General features: G+C 38.7%; 1 protein-coding gene across 1 annotated transcript in view; it reads right to left on the bottom strand.

The window, feature by feature from the left end:
• Positions 1–5,418, bottom strand: part of GATB (glutamyl-tRNA amidotransferase subunit B) — a 43,213-nt gene extending 37,795 nt beyond the window's left edge. The window contains exons 1-2 of the mRNA XM_084286408.1: positions 5,220–5,418; positions 3,709–3,859 (exon numbers count right to left, since the gene is read on the bottom strand). Of these exons, the coding sequence (XP_084142534.1) occupies positions 3,709–3,859; positions 5,220–5,410 (342 nt within the window). The 5' untranslated portion in view covers positions 5,411–5,418. The remainder of the gene's footprint in view (positions 1–3,708; positions 3,860–5,219) is intronic.
• Positions 5,419–14,204: the final 8,786 nt, after the last annotated feature.

Raw genomic sequence — 14,204 nt, 5'->3', positions numbered from 1 at the left:
GGTTTAAATCGAAGATATGAAAATCTCAGTAGCAGCAATGAGTGAGTTGCCAAGTGCTGAAGGATGTCTAATGAAACAGGAAAAAGATATATATTCAGATAATATCATGATATTCTACAGCAGTGTTCAACACAGCCCTTACTCTACTTTTTCTAAGGTCAGATGGAATTTATCTTTTCTTCATTAGAACCAGAGCTTGATGATTACCTGTGCTTCAGAAAACTCTACCTTACAAAAAGATAAAACAGACACTGTTCACACTGTGAAGATAACAAAATTCAAATGCAAGAGAAGGTGTCAAAATTTTCAAAATACTTAAGGTTGCAAGGCTAACATTCATTCAACTTTTATTAACTTAAACCTTGGTTAATAAATCCTAGGTTATTTCTTAGTATACCTGCATACAAAGAAACAGGATCAGGTTTTCACTTTAGTCATGAAGGATACAAACACAAAATGTTTATCTTCTGGTGTGATTAGCAACAAAGACTAAGCACAGACAACAAAGGTTTCAGCCTTTAGTTACTACATCTATCATCTTATTTCTTAGGCTGAGCTATAATTAACTTTTAGTCAGCCATCTGAAGCATGAGAATAGCTGGATTTACTTTCTGTGAGGCCAGTCTCACCTTTATAAACCTTTATAAAGATTCTCAGAATTTTCAAAGAGGATTTATCAGACTGGAAGTGAAACCACATTTATGGATCCTCAGAAGAATTTTAAATCAACCTACATGTACATATAATGCATCATATGCAGCCCTGTGTAGCTTAATACTTTCTACGTAACAGGGTCTCTAAATACACCATGCTAATTTGCTTGCCAAGTCCATCTACCTGGTAAACAAAACATAAGAGGTACACTTTGCACACTTCATTAAATTTTGAAGGCTTGTATATTGTCCCAAAGAGAAGCAATCCTTAGAGTGACTGAGTACGATGCCTAAGGGTGAGGGTTCCATCACCACAGGACATGAAAATGAAGCCTGTAGAGCAGTGCGGGACGTGCCCTCCAGTCTTACTATTTCTTAATGTACCTTCTTAATTAAAGCTTTACCATGTCATTTTTCCTGCTTCATGCCGAACAGGAGTACACCTGCATTGCTGTTCTTGCCTGTAGCTGTCTCAGAGGCACATTATGAAAGCGGCATAGTGAAATGGTCGTGACACTAACACTGTTTTTGATGGTCCTCTGAAGGCCTACTTGCAGCAGAAACATAAAATAAATTGTATGACAGTACAGGAGGAAAATATAAAGCAGAAAGATGGAGGAGGTCTGAACAGATTCCTCTAGTTTCCCCTCTACTGTGCAGAGCACAGCGAAGTATCATGCCCACGCTGATTAGTGACCAAGAAATGTATAACAAGTAGAAAAGTTCCCCCTAGCACCATTCTTTCTGGTCCCACTGCGAAGCACCAAACGCTAGCATGGTTGTCTATCATAGCCATATCATAGTCCCACGGTAAGTTTAAATCCCTGTGACATTGAGAACTGTCACTATACTTCCCAGTTTATAACACTAGTTACTCTCTGCTGCAGACAGAACAACCCCTGTATTTTTCAGTTCTGTTATGACTTTGCTCCTATTTTTTTAATTTCTTGTCAAAACAGGGTCGGAAAGCCAAATATTTACCTTCTAAAAAGACTTAGTAGGCAATAATCTGAACGTTTGTTAAGATGTTACTTTATTTATTTATTTTTTAATAAATACTTAGAAATTTTCAAAATCTACCTATTATCTTTCTAAATCCACTGAAATCTATCAAATTCTACTTCTGGTAATACTGCTATATACAAATACATGTAGTTACTTCAAGAAAATAAGCCCAGTTATTTGCTGCCAGAACAAATACTGTTCTCTGACATTAATTCGTGTGCAGAAAGTACAATGCGAAAACAAAGGTATGACTACAGACTGGATTCTGTATCACATGCTAGCCTGTAAGAACTGGTGTTTTGTAACATTCACTTTCAACTCTATTTTCAGCAGTACTACGGTGAGAAAAATCTTTCTTTTTGTAGAAATAAAAGCACCTGGGAGAAGCTAACACAGAATCACTACTTTTCAATTAACCTAACTGTCCGGCTTTCGCATCTCAGGTGCAGTTACCTTCTCTGCCAAATCCCACGTGTATCAGTATGTTCTCACAAAGGCCATACCAAGCCTCATTTGTAAGCGCTGCGACAGAGAAAAGCAAGCCAGAAAAGCCCCAACCTGGACAAATAGAAATGTACATAAAAATGAAACTCTACATAAATACTCATTTTCGTTCTTTCAAGAACAGATTTTCTACTTGACTGAAGACAAGCATTAGACAATTTAACAGGATTTCTGTGCATTCACAGAATGTTAAGAAGCTGTAAAACAAAAATTTGAACCCTTTTAAATTCTGTGATTATGAACTCCTTAACCTTGGCCTACCCCCAGATGAAATTAACTCATCTTCCATATTTCAGGTCTAACTGGGATTCAAGTCTAAAACCAAATGATTGCATAAGATTCCCATTCTCTCTGGAAAGTTGTCAAGATTTCCATATAGTTAGATCTGAAACTCAGCCCTGAATTGGCACTGAGACCAGAGTCAAGTCCAAATTTTATCAGCATCTAACCTCTACTTTCTTAGGTTTCAATACCTTTGCAAATACAAAATGAATATATCAATTCATTTCTCTCTTTAAGGATCACACAGCACATATAAAGCCCCTAGAAATCTACCTGTAAGTTAATTCTCAATTTTATAATCTTATTTAAGGCTATAATATGGTGAAGAAAAGCTTCCAACAGATAAAAAAAATACATCTGCAACTGGAATTCAAGCCTCCACTCTAACAAATATATTCAGGGAAGCACTTTTGCATATGCATAAAATAATTTCACCCCATTATAATCTCTGCATGTTTGTTGCATGAAGCAATGTAAAGTCTATTCACTATTTACTTTTGCTGTATAGTGTTATACTTTTTTTTTTTTTTAAACTATTATATGAAACCTGTTAGATTCCTGGAGAATTCTACAGAAGCACTGTCATAGCCATCACAAACAATGAAGTTATAATTAAGCTGTGATTTCAAAAATGTATTATGCTGTCCCTAACAAATTCTCATTGTCAAGCACTAGCTATCTATTCTGACTTATTAGCTCACAATGTTTCACACAGATTCTTTTTTTTTTTTAATTTTAATTATGTTGCACTGGAAATAGGAACAGTTGACACTTGCCTAAATCAGAGAGTTTCTACTAAGGAAACTAAGTAACCCTGTAGTGAGACATTCCAAATGGCAAATGACAGCTACATAAACACACATATGGCAAAGTAACATCAAATGGCCACTTGGAAATAAATCTAAGACGTTCTTCTCTCACAGGATTTTAAGTACCTCTCATATCTAAGGAATTTCCTGTGTGGCATACTAACCAAATACACCCACTCTGGCCTCAGAGAAATACTGTGATTCATTTAATATGTCGAAAAGACAGTCCTTATTTTTTTTCCTTTGCAGAGGATATCAAATATCCGCAGTGATAACCAGGGAGTCAGTAGAATAAAAAGAAACAGTACCAGGCATCTCAAAATATTAAACAGACGGAAAATAGACAAATGTGTAAAAGCAGTTTTATAGTCAAATATTAGAAAGAGAATATTAGAAATACACCCAAAGTTGGCTGACATAAATTCTGTTAAAAGTTAAGTTGAAACATAACTTACTGGTAAAGTTCCCGGTAAAGAAGCATCAAAGAAAGATACCAAAGAGTTAGGAGGTGCTGCAAACTGGACTTGGGAACCAGAGAAAAGTTTTGAGTTGGAGCTGATCTGTGCATGAATTTCCAGACCCACAACTGGTACCCAAGGAGCAAGACTGAAAAGGAAAGAGAAGAGAAATGTAGTTAAATATCGATGTTACCTACACATAACTATCTATGATTCTATGTTAAAAAAACATAAACATCTAAAAATACAAGAATTAAAACCTCTTCATTTAGTTATTTGACAAAAACTAAATTGCAATTGTAAAAATTTGCAAACAGTACTGCAAATCCATCTATAGTGTGACAGCAAAGGTTGTGCTGCAATGCCGGAGACAAGGCACTAACTCAATATATAAAGACAGGACTGTATGGCAAAGGGTCTTGACTATACGCTGGAGAGAATGCTGTAAGAAAGAAAACGTAATGGTCTGAAACTTAACTTTGCCTTAGATGAGAAATCTTACAGAAATTAATGAGGCAAACTTGCATGCTGAATGAACCCTAATTTGGTACCCCATGAAAATCACAAAATCATCATAAATATCAATTACTTCTCATGCAGTTTGATAAATCTCCAGCAGACAGGTGGCATAATAAATTATGTATTCTTTGTCAGACAGTCACTTGCATGCTGGGAAAGGTGGCTCTCCAGAGCAGTGCTAGTAGCATATTAGCATAAACATTAGTAATGTGGTAATAGAGAAATCACAATTTCAACTAGAGAGCTGCTGCTCTCTGAACATACTCCATAGCATAAAGCTTCTCTATATCATGTGAAAAGTAATTGCAATTCTCACATCCATAACCTTTATATGGACAAGGGAAAAGGGTCACCTTTACAGTATGAATTGCTTGACAGTTTCTGTAAGTAATTATCTGGCCTTGTACAAATGAAGTGGCACAAATAATATTTCAGTGATGAAATCACATTTCTGTGGCAAGAGACTTCAGCAATATAAGTACCCAGATAGCTATAGCAGATAAGCGAGCTATGGAAAAACATTAAACAAATATATCAAGGATAGTGCTCTTTCCAAAGGTGAACATAACACACTGCCAAGATTTTAGTTCTCTGTCTGCCCTCCAACAGCCGAGGACATCCCTACAGACACGAAATTAGAGATGCAGATACCACTCATAGTGCTGCTTTAGGAAGAAGAGTATTGTCCTAACGGATTAAGGTTCAGATGTTTAAAGCATCCCATACATTTTTTTCTGTGCTGAAATGTTTTCTTCCGTGTTTTCCTCTACTCATAGAAAATACCTCATGGGAAGGCGAGCTGCCTTGGGACCCCTACCAGGGGCACGCCGGGCTCTCTCTTTGCCCGTGCGCTGACCCGAGGGGAGATAACCGTGTCCCTGTGGCAGCCCGTGTGTGTCAGCTCGCTCGGCAGGTGCTGTCGCTGCCCCACCGCCCTGACAGGAGGCTGCTGAGGCCGCCCGCCCCCCGAGCCCGGCCCCACGCCGTACCCGCTCTTCCCCGCCGGCACCGCCCCACCTCCGGCGTTACGGGCGACGACCCGCGGGGGGCGGCGGGCTGGGACAGCGACAGTAACGGGGACAAGGGCAGCGATGGGGACAGGGACGGGGAGGGGTCCCCCCAGGCCGCGCCGCCACGCCCGGCGCCAGCCCCCGCCACAGCCCAGCGCCGCCGCCGCCATTTTGCCTCGCCCACGGCTCCGAGCCTTCCCCGCAGCGCCCCCTGGGAGATGTAGTCCGGAGAGCGCGGTGGCTGCGCGGAGTGGCGGGCGGGGGGACTACAACTCCCGGCAGGCCCCGCGCCTCGGCTCCGCCTGAGGGGGCGGTAATGGCGGGCGGTGGCCTCGGCGAGGCGAGGCGAGGCGCTGTGAGGTGTGGCAGCCCTCAGGGGAGCGGTGCCACAGCACGGCTGGGGACCGGGAGATCCACGCTCTGCACCCATACCCTGACACACAGATTAAAAAAAAAAAAAAAAAAAAGATGTTTTATAGTTGGTGTTTCCCAAATCTTGGGCGTCAAACATCACCTGCCTTGTTTTCTGTCAGCAATCTGATGCCCTTCAGTGGCAACCCTGGGCCTTGGCTGTGTGCGTGGAGCACTGAGGGCCAGTCCCTGGAGGGCCCCAGAGTGTTATTGCTGTACAAATACACGGTAACAAGGATCACTGAATAGGCAAGTATCTTAGATGCTGTTTATGCAACTACATCAAACAGACAACAGAATTAACAACCTTCTGTCCTAAACCACAGGCCTGGGGAGCTTAAATGGGAATGTACGTTAGCTGTTGCCTCTGTCGTCTTTGCTCTATGTCAGATACTGCCAATTGAAGCTAATCGGTCACAAAAGTGTGAGTAAGACTGATTCCTTCCAGCAGAGGACAGTGGTGCATATAAGCACTTGACAGCGTCTTACTGCCTTTATGCCCTTTACTCTCAAATGTGAGATGATGAAGGGTTTAAAATAATGTGGAAGATAATTCATTCAACTAAGAATGCTGTAAAACATTTGTTTCATTGTACCAATTCTCGAATATATTTATATTTTAAATGAATTAAATTAGCAGTTCTTCTATAAGAAGAACCAGTTGAGAGTAACCGTCAGCAGACACCAATCCACAGTTATTTGTACCATCTAGTTGAGGGATATCAGTTTGTTGTTTTTCTTTCCTTGAAGAAAGTTCCTTCTGTTGTACTCAAAGTGTGACCAAGACAAAATTCCTTTGCAGTAAAGAAGAACTGGCCACAGGTGGTCTTGGACGCTTTGTGAAGAATCGAAGAACCCTGGTGTGTCCTGTTTCCTCCTCTCCTGTCATGGAGTTCCTGTGTATGACATATCCTAATATAACACCAGTATAGCAGTCTAAGCCAATGTAATGGGTAAGATTTCTTGATAATTTTGATATGAGGAAAACCCTGTTGCTTTTTCTATATAGCCCTATGCCTATGCAATGTAATATGAAAACTATTTAATCTTGAAACTTTAGTATATTATTGTTATTTCTGTAACAGATTCATTCGTTTACCAATTTTATTCCATGAGCACTGTATTTTATTATTATTTGATACTTTGAAGGGATTGGCAGATTGTTTCAACCCAGCTATGAGGATGGGTTCCAAGTTTAACTCTAAAATGTTTTTACTGGTGTAAAAATGCTAAATTTTGGGTTATTTTACTTTCTTTTAAGCCTGTTATCCTGAAGTTTTCATAATATTCATATAATCATCTTTTAATAATAAGAATATAGAAGTTTTCATAAATAATCACTAAGAATTTTAAACCTTATGAATATTAAAATCACGTTACTTAAAGTCTTATTCTGCCTTGGTCGCACAGACTTCTGCCCTTTGTGCATATTATTTAAAAAACAATGGAAGGTACAGAGGGGTTGAAATCTCCTTTCTATATCCAAAACTATTCCCCTGGAACTTTTAGCTATATGTTGTTGTCTTATATAGAGAGGAAGATTGGAAAGTGTCATTGTTTATGATTTAAATTGCCTCAATGCTATTTTAATACCCTTTCTAGAAAAAATCCCATTACAAAACCCTCTTTCTTTGAGGCCTCATGCCAGTGACCAAGAAGATAATAAATGAAAGCTCACATATCCATATACAGGAAGCTGATCAATCACAGACAAGCAGGGAATAATTGCCTTTCCCAGCAGCTTACTCAGAGTTAGGAAAGGCTACAGATTTGTTCTTTATGTACCTTGCACAGCAGCCTCTACTTTGCAGTGTGTTTATAGATCATGCTGTGTCTTGGAATAGGAAAATCTCTTCAGCACTGCATAAAGATTGGTATGATGATAGTTCAGTACTGACTATGTAGACTTGTGTCTTAGAGAGGGTACATCCAGGGGACACTTTGCTCTGACTCTGATTTTCTTACTACCTTAGGAATTTAACCAATGTCTGAGAGGAAATTGTAATTTTTTAAAGGGCAAAAGCCCAACGGTTTATTGTTTAAGCCATAAAAATGCGGTCTGTCCCACTTATTTGAAAGAAGATCCCTCTGAATTTCAGTTTATAGGATCTGAACTCTAAATACTGCTTTCTTGCAAGCCACGTTTATTATGCGTGCTTAGTCTTTTTGCAGGTTGTAATATCTCCTTTTGGAATAGCAGGGAAAGGGGTATTTGTTAGATACTTCACAGGCTGTCTGTAGTGTCTTATTTCAGCATATGAAATCAGGAACAAGCAGGAACCCCAGTTAGATTTTGAAGTAGAGGGTGTGCCTTTTTGCAGAGTAGAGCTGTAGCCTTATCAAATAAGCAGATATTGTTCAACAGAGAACAGTGATGAAGAAGGTTGTTAAGTTTACAAACAAACTGTGGGAAAGGATGCTTTCAAACTTCTGGGCCCCTAATGTTATCTGTGTACCTTGAAAACCTTTCATTCGTTCTACAGGTATAAAGAGAGAAACTTTCTTCTTTTTCTGCAACTTTTAACTAATAAGGGCAATGATTTTCCACTAGGACCATTGGTTCAGTCAATCTACCAATAGTGAGAAATGAAAAAAAAAAAAAAAAAAAAAAAAACCAACAAAAAACACTCACCTTGCAGGTGGGAAAAGAGTATTTCTCTTGAACACAAGAGACAGTATTTAAGGAGCTAGTATGGCTTGCTCATATGATCTGCTGGCCGTGTACATGTATGCATGCATTACATGATAGGTAGGGTGATAGAAGGGGCCTTGTATCAAAGTATGTTAATGTAAGAAATGGTATCAATTCTTTATTGGCAAACAGGTAATGCCATTGTATTTCATAAAAAGTATTATTACTTGGAACTTAAGGGCCAGATGTAGCTAGAAGAAAAGTCACAATAAATATTTACACATTTCTGTTATACAGTAACAGAAGTTAGAAGTAACATGCAGATACTAACAGTTACATAGAAGGTGAATTCATTATTCCTCAGAGGCTGTAGCAGGATAGAAACTGTATTTTTGCTTCAATGAGGAGAACCTCTTATACTATGGCTCTCCTCTACTAATTTTCACATGGTTTGTCTTGCCTGGCAGTGCTGCAGTGAACAAGTGGCTGCACCTGTGGTTTGAATCAGGTGTTGGCAATCTGGTAACTAGTGCCTTGGTGCACTGTATGGCTGTTTGGTTCAGGGCACCAAACTGGAAGCACAGTGGCTGCTGAGCTTATTGTGGCTGGGAGCCTTGCAACTCATTCACCAAAGGCAGTATTTGTTTGAGAGGCTTCAGTGCTATTGATCATCTTGTGGTGAGTGCTACTGCTAATCCTGCTTTCTAATCAAGTTGTTTTGACAATGTGAAATTCAGTTATTGCATGTGTTATGCTTTTTTTTTCTTCTTTTTTTTTCCCCCCAGTATGTTTTTACCATATTGGTGTTGATTCTCAGCAAAGTTATTAAAGCTTCATTATGAGCCTATGGTACTGCTGGTATGGTTTCTAGTGCTCAGGGATTCATTTCATCTGGGTGGAAATTTGTATAATTTACTTCAAGGGTGATCACTCCTTTTGGTTTGGACACACTATAAAATACAACGTTTTTCAAGTGTTTAAGTTGTAATATAGTAGTTATATTAAGCTTATATTTAGATACAATTCAGTCTGTAGGGAACATGTTTTGCTGCTGGTAGTGTCTTGTTGTTGTGTATCTTTTTTAATAGTATGTTTTTCAAGTAATGGGAACTGTATTTGGAAAGAACAGAGTCTAACCTAAAGAGTCCAAGTTAGAGAAAAGTTCATAAAGTTATCACGTGGCTCTCATGTATATATTGCCTGAGGGGGCACAGAGAAGAAAATGATTGGTAATGTTTCAGTTGATCTTCAGTTGACTTGTATGTTCTTTAATTGTATTGGCAACAATGTGAAGGTCCTTGAAATATGTCTTCAGAGGCTGTGTATTCGCTTTAGCCTTGTTCTTTAGTGCATGCTTTCTCTCTCTTCCATTTAGAAGTGAAACTAACTTAACCCTGTTTGTGTTTTTTTTTTTTTTTTCATTATTATTATTCTGATTTTTTTTTTCCCGTGTGCATTTTCCAATGAAATTTCAAGGAACTATTATGCCTGAGGCCTGTTATTTCCTAAATTAAGAGCAACAACTCTTGTTTCAGACTATCTGTGACTTTAAATGTAAGGTCAGAGATATAATATTTCAGTAGCGTATGGTTTCACATAACCAGTAGTAGACCAAGAACTTTTTCCCTTAACCCCAGGATAAGGGAAGGAATTAAATACTGTTGTACAAAGCACAAGACTAAATCCTAATTGCTGCTTCTGAAGGTAGCATGATGTAGTCTTGCAGCTTGTCAGAAGTATTTAGTTTTAGACAAAGGATACCTTCCAAAATGCACTTGAGATATAGATTGTCTGTTCTGGTATCCTTTTAAATTATTTACGGTTTCAATTTCCTGGACTCATTTATAAGATTCCAGCTGACAACCCCACCCCAGGAAAAAATAGACATGAAGATCTCTGTTAAGTTTGCTAAAGAGTAAAAATTTTAGTTGAACAGTCAAATCAGGAATATATATCTAAGTGTTTTCACTGACTAAGAGGAGGCATTAATGATCAACAAAACCTTCAATTACTAGTGACTTTTTCTATCGTGAAAAAAAGTGAAGGAACTGTTTGAAAGAGTTGTCAGGCAACATAATGCTTGAAGTAAGCCCATTATAATAATGACATTAGTCTAAAATTATTTTTTTTAATCAAAACCAGTTTAAAGGTAGTCTCAATTGTTGAATCTTGTTAAGGCTCTGTTTTCAGAGAGGGATTTTATTTAAAATGTGGGATTATTTATAAGTTGAATATATTTTAGAAGAAAATTATATTCTCCAGCCTTAGCACAGTGCTTCGAGTGACTGCCTTTGGTGGTGTTAGCAGTAAGAACTACTTTTATTGTGTGAAGCAATAAGGATGTGAATTAAAACTGTTCTCCAGATAGAACTTTGATTAATTTCTTCTGTGCTTTTAGTGCAGTACTGTGCATGAAGGGGAAAGACAAAAAATATTGCAGGTAGATGCTCAAAAGCTTTGAATAAAGTTCCATGTCTTCATGTGAGGCAGCCCTTGGCTCACCTTGTTTCCATGCGATAACACAGACAAGTTTTGCTTGTTTAGAGTTGATTTTCAAGGAGTGGTTTATTCACTTATTTTCAAGATGTTTTATATTCCTACACCTTGCCTTCAGCTGTTTACGGCTATGTGTTGTCATGCATCACCCAAGTGGGCACAAAGAACCCAGGCTGAAAGCCCTCATCCTGCAAGACAAAATGTCTTTACACTCCGACGTAAATAAATTTTTCCTTCTATGGTTGCGTTGTTGCCATGAGTTCTACACAAAGCCTGTAGCATTTGAAACTATCACATTTATCTTCTGCTTTCTTAGTAAGTGACAAGGATGTTGATTACTTCTCATCATTATTTTTTCCATCTGTACTGTATTTAGGCCATACCTTTGTGCTTGATAACTTTTCTGACACCGAAATAGAAAAATGTAAGTGTTTCTTCTTCTCGTGAGTGAAAAGCGAATGCCAGGGTCCTTCCTTGAAATTATTCATCCATTTCACTGTTTGAATAATATTTATCCCTGTACAAACTTCCAGTGTTCCATACTGAAGTGATGAGTGAAATATAGAAGAAATTAAGTACCACTACGCAGCAGATTAAGTGGAGAGACATCCCCCAGCCCACCCTTTTTTTTTTTTCATCTTTTATTCCCAAGACTCAAAGGCTGATTGCTTATTAATCCAGGTCATGATTTCTTCGTGGACCTGGTACAGATAGTCTTATTCACAGGCACTAATTGAGAGCTTGCAATCAGTGTCACATTGTGACGACACAGAAATTAGTCCCTTTGGGTACAGAAGAGGCCAGAACACACAGGAGCAGCTCAAACTTGCTTCCCATTCTGTTACTTGTATATCTAGTGTCCTAACAGAAAGGACTGCCACCAAAGTTATATCAAATATTTAATCCTGTGTTGTTTGTTCTGTCCCTGGGGCGCCATCAGTTCCTGCTGCCTGGTTTGAACCGCTGCCCACCAGTGCCAGATCTATTTCACACAGGCTGCAGACTGATCAAAAGATGGGGACAATATTCTACCAGAATCTTTTTTTTTAATTTCATTTTGAACTAAGGACCTGGATGCCAGTGGGGTAATTTGGCCCACAATGAATACTCTTGAGATAGTGTTTTATACAGTTCGTGTTAAAGTGGGCCTGTCTTTCAGTTTATTCTTTAGAAATAGTATGAATAATTGTTCGGTCTTGTGTCCAACAGCTGTATTAAAGCAATATATCTGTATAAAATATATGGGTAATACAATACTTCTTTTACTGTTGTTTTAAAGGTACGGCAAAGAATTAAGTGCTGCTGTTGTCATCTTCCCCCCAAGTAATCTCAGATTTGCCCTTAAACTTCCAATTACAGAAGTGAAATTCTCTCTGTAGAAACTTTTATTAACCTATCAGTCAGTAACTGCTGTGGGACTGAGGTGCTTTAGCTTCAGAAACTGATTAGTAAATTGCAGTCTGAAGCCAGAATGGAAGAGATGCTGTGTGCTTTGCACATGTTGCAGCAATGGCTCATTAAGCTTTAATAAATTGGATAATCTTTAAAGTTTGTATTTCCTCCTTGCCTTGTCCAGTATAGCAGTGTGTGCAAGGAGTTCAGTGCAAACCAGCAGCAGCGCAGTATAGCCTGACTGTGTCAGAAGGCTGTTTCCATAGGCCTTGTTAAAACAAAACTCTAAGGGAATTCAGCAAGAGTTTGCAATGAGTAAAGTGTTTGGGATCGATCCCAAAACTTCTGTGAAAGCAAACCCAGAAGAGTTCACATGTGTTAGACAATTGAGACAATGTCTTTGCCTAAGGTACTTTAGAGACCAGCCTTTCTAGCTTCGCCATGTGCCCTTCTTCTCAAAGTATTGGCATTTATAGGATGGTACATGGCTTTCTGTCTATAAAGTAGTCTGAAATAGTATTTCCTTTTTTCATCCTTCCAGTGCTCGCAGCAGTGGCCCTAGCAGCTGTAATAGCATGTGCATGCATTGCTGGCTTTTGTTCTAATGATACCTTTGATCTCTTCTTTTTCTGCTACTGTACACATTAAAGCAACACAAGTGATTCCATCAGGGCAGTAGCACTGTGAGGAGAAGTGATATTCCGTGTCACTAGACAATTAATGTGTTGTGTTGAATGTACAGGAGGAGGCCAGGAGTGCAGTAGTAACCGTGTATTGGAAGGCCATGTGATAGATCTGGCCTCAGCAGCACACTTTGGATTGTTGCTTCATCTGCTACTGAGGTGGAGATTCAGTGAGATACGTTGTATATTCAAACGGACTTTTCCATGGGTGAAAGAAATGCACATATGTATCAAGAGATTTTCTTTTTCCATTTATGATATTCAATCTCATGGTACTAGACAGGAAGTGTCTAATTTGGGGAGCGGTTTATTACCGCTATATGAGTCATGCAAAATTTACTGCTCCTTCTAGGTCCCAGGGAGGAGAGATTTAACCTCTTCTTGGAATCTGCATCCCCAAAGCATGTCTCTTGTCTTCTTACCATGTTCTGAAATACCCAATTAAGCATTAACTGGGGAAAAAATATTTTAATTTGTCAATTTGTTCATGTGTTGTTTTTTGATGGCAATCTTCAGTGATTGCCAGCCACAAAGGACAGGAGCAGCACAACAAGATGTGCTCTGAGATATGCAGGGCTGGACATACTGTTTATGTACATTGTGCTAGGTAACGCAAAGTACCGTATTCCCTCGATGTAAAGGGGGTAATCTGCCTTCCATGGTAGTTACCATGTGAATTCTGATGTCTTGTAATTACAGCCTTGCTTCCCTAGTTTGTGATCATATTTACTTGATCTTTCTCAATCACTGAATGTTTCCAGGTTTTAATAGTTGCTTGCTTCCTTTGTATAAAATAGAAAATGGATTTTTAAATTAAACAAAGCCATATGTTTAGTCAGGAAGATTTTACTCTAACTTGAGAAGGAAAAAGGAGAAAACTTTATTGGGAAAATACAGGCAGTCTATCTGCTAACCTCTTCTGGACTGAACACAAAATGAATTTTTGTCTCTTTGTCCAAAATGTACTTCAGAGATCTGAAAATGCATGGTGGTAGCATAGTAAGTAAACAGAACATTGCAAAAGTATCTTCAAAGGCCAAGGAATAGCTTAAATACTGTTTGAAATTGTGGTTGATATAAAACATTTCCAGTTGGATCTTGTATAGAGTAATTACTTTTGACAAGTTAATTTTGCAAGTGTCCAATTAAGCTATTCATTCATAGCTTCTCTTCACAAAGAGGCTGTATTCACTTAGATGTGAATTTCTACTGTGCACCCAAGAACTAATCCAAATCCATGGAATATGAATTCATTTAAAGGGCAGCTCTTCATTTTGAGAGTTTGAGAACCCAACTCCAGATCACAAGACTGGCTTAAATCAGGATGGCCATGGTGGATTTTTTTGTGTG

This window comes from Netta rufina, assembly GCF_964035555.1.
Source record: "Netta rufina genome assembly, chromosome: 4".
In the NCBI taxonomy this organism is placed as follows: domain Eukaryota; kingdom Metazoa; phylum Chordata; class Aves; order Anseriformes; family Anatidae; genus Netta; species Netta rufina.
The sequence above is the reverse complement of the archived record's forward strand: the minus strand, read 5'-3'. Positions and strand labels throughout refer to the sequence as shown.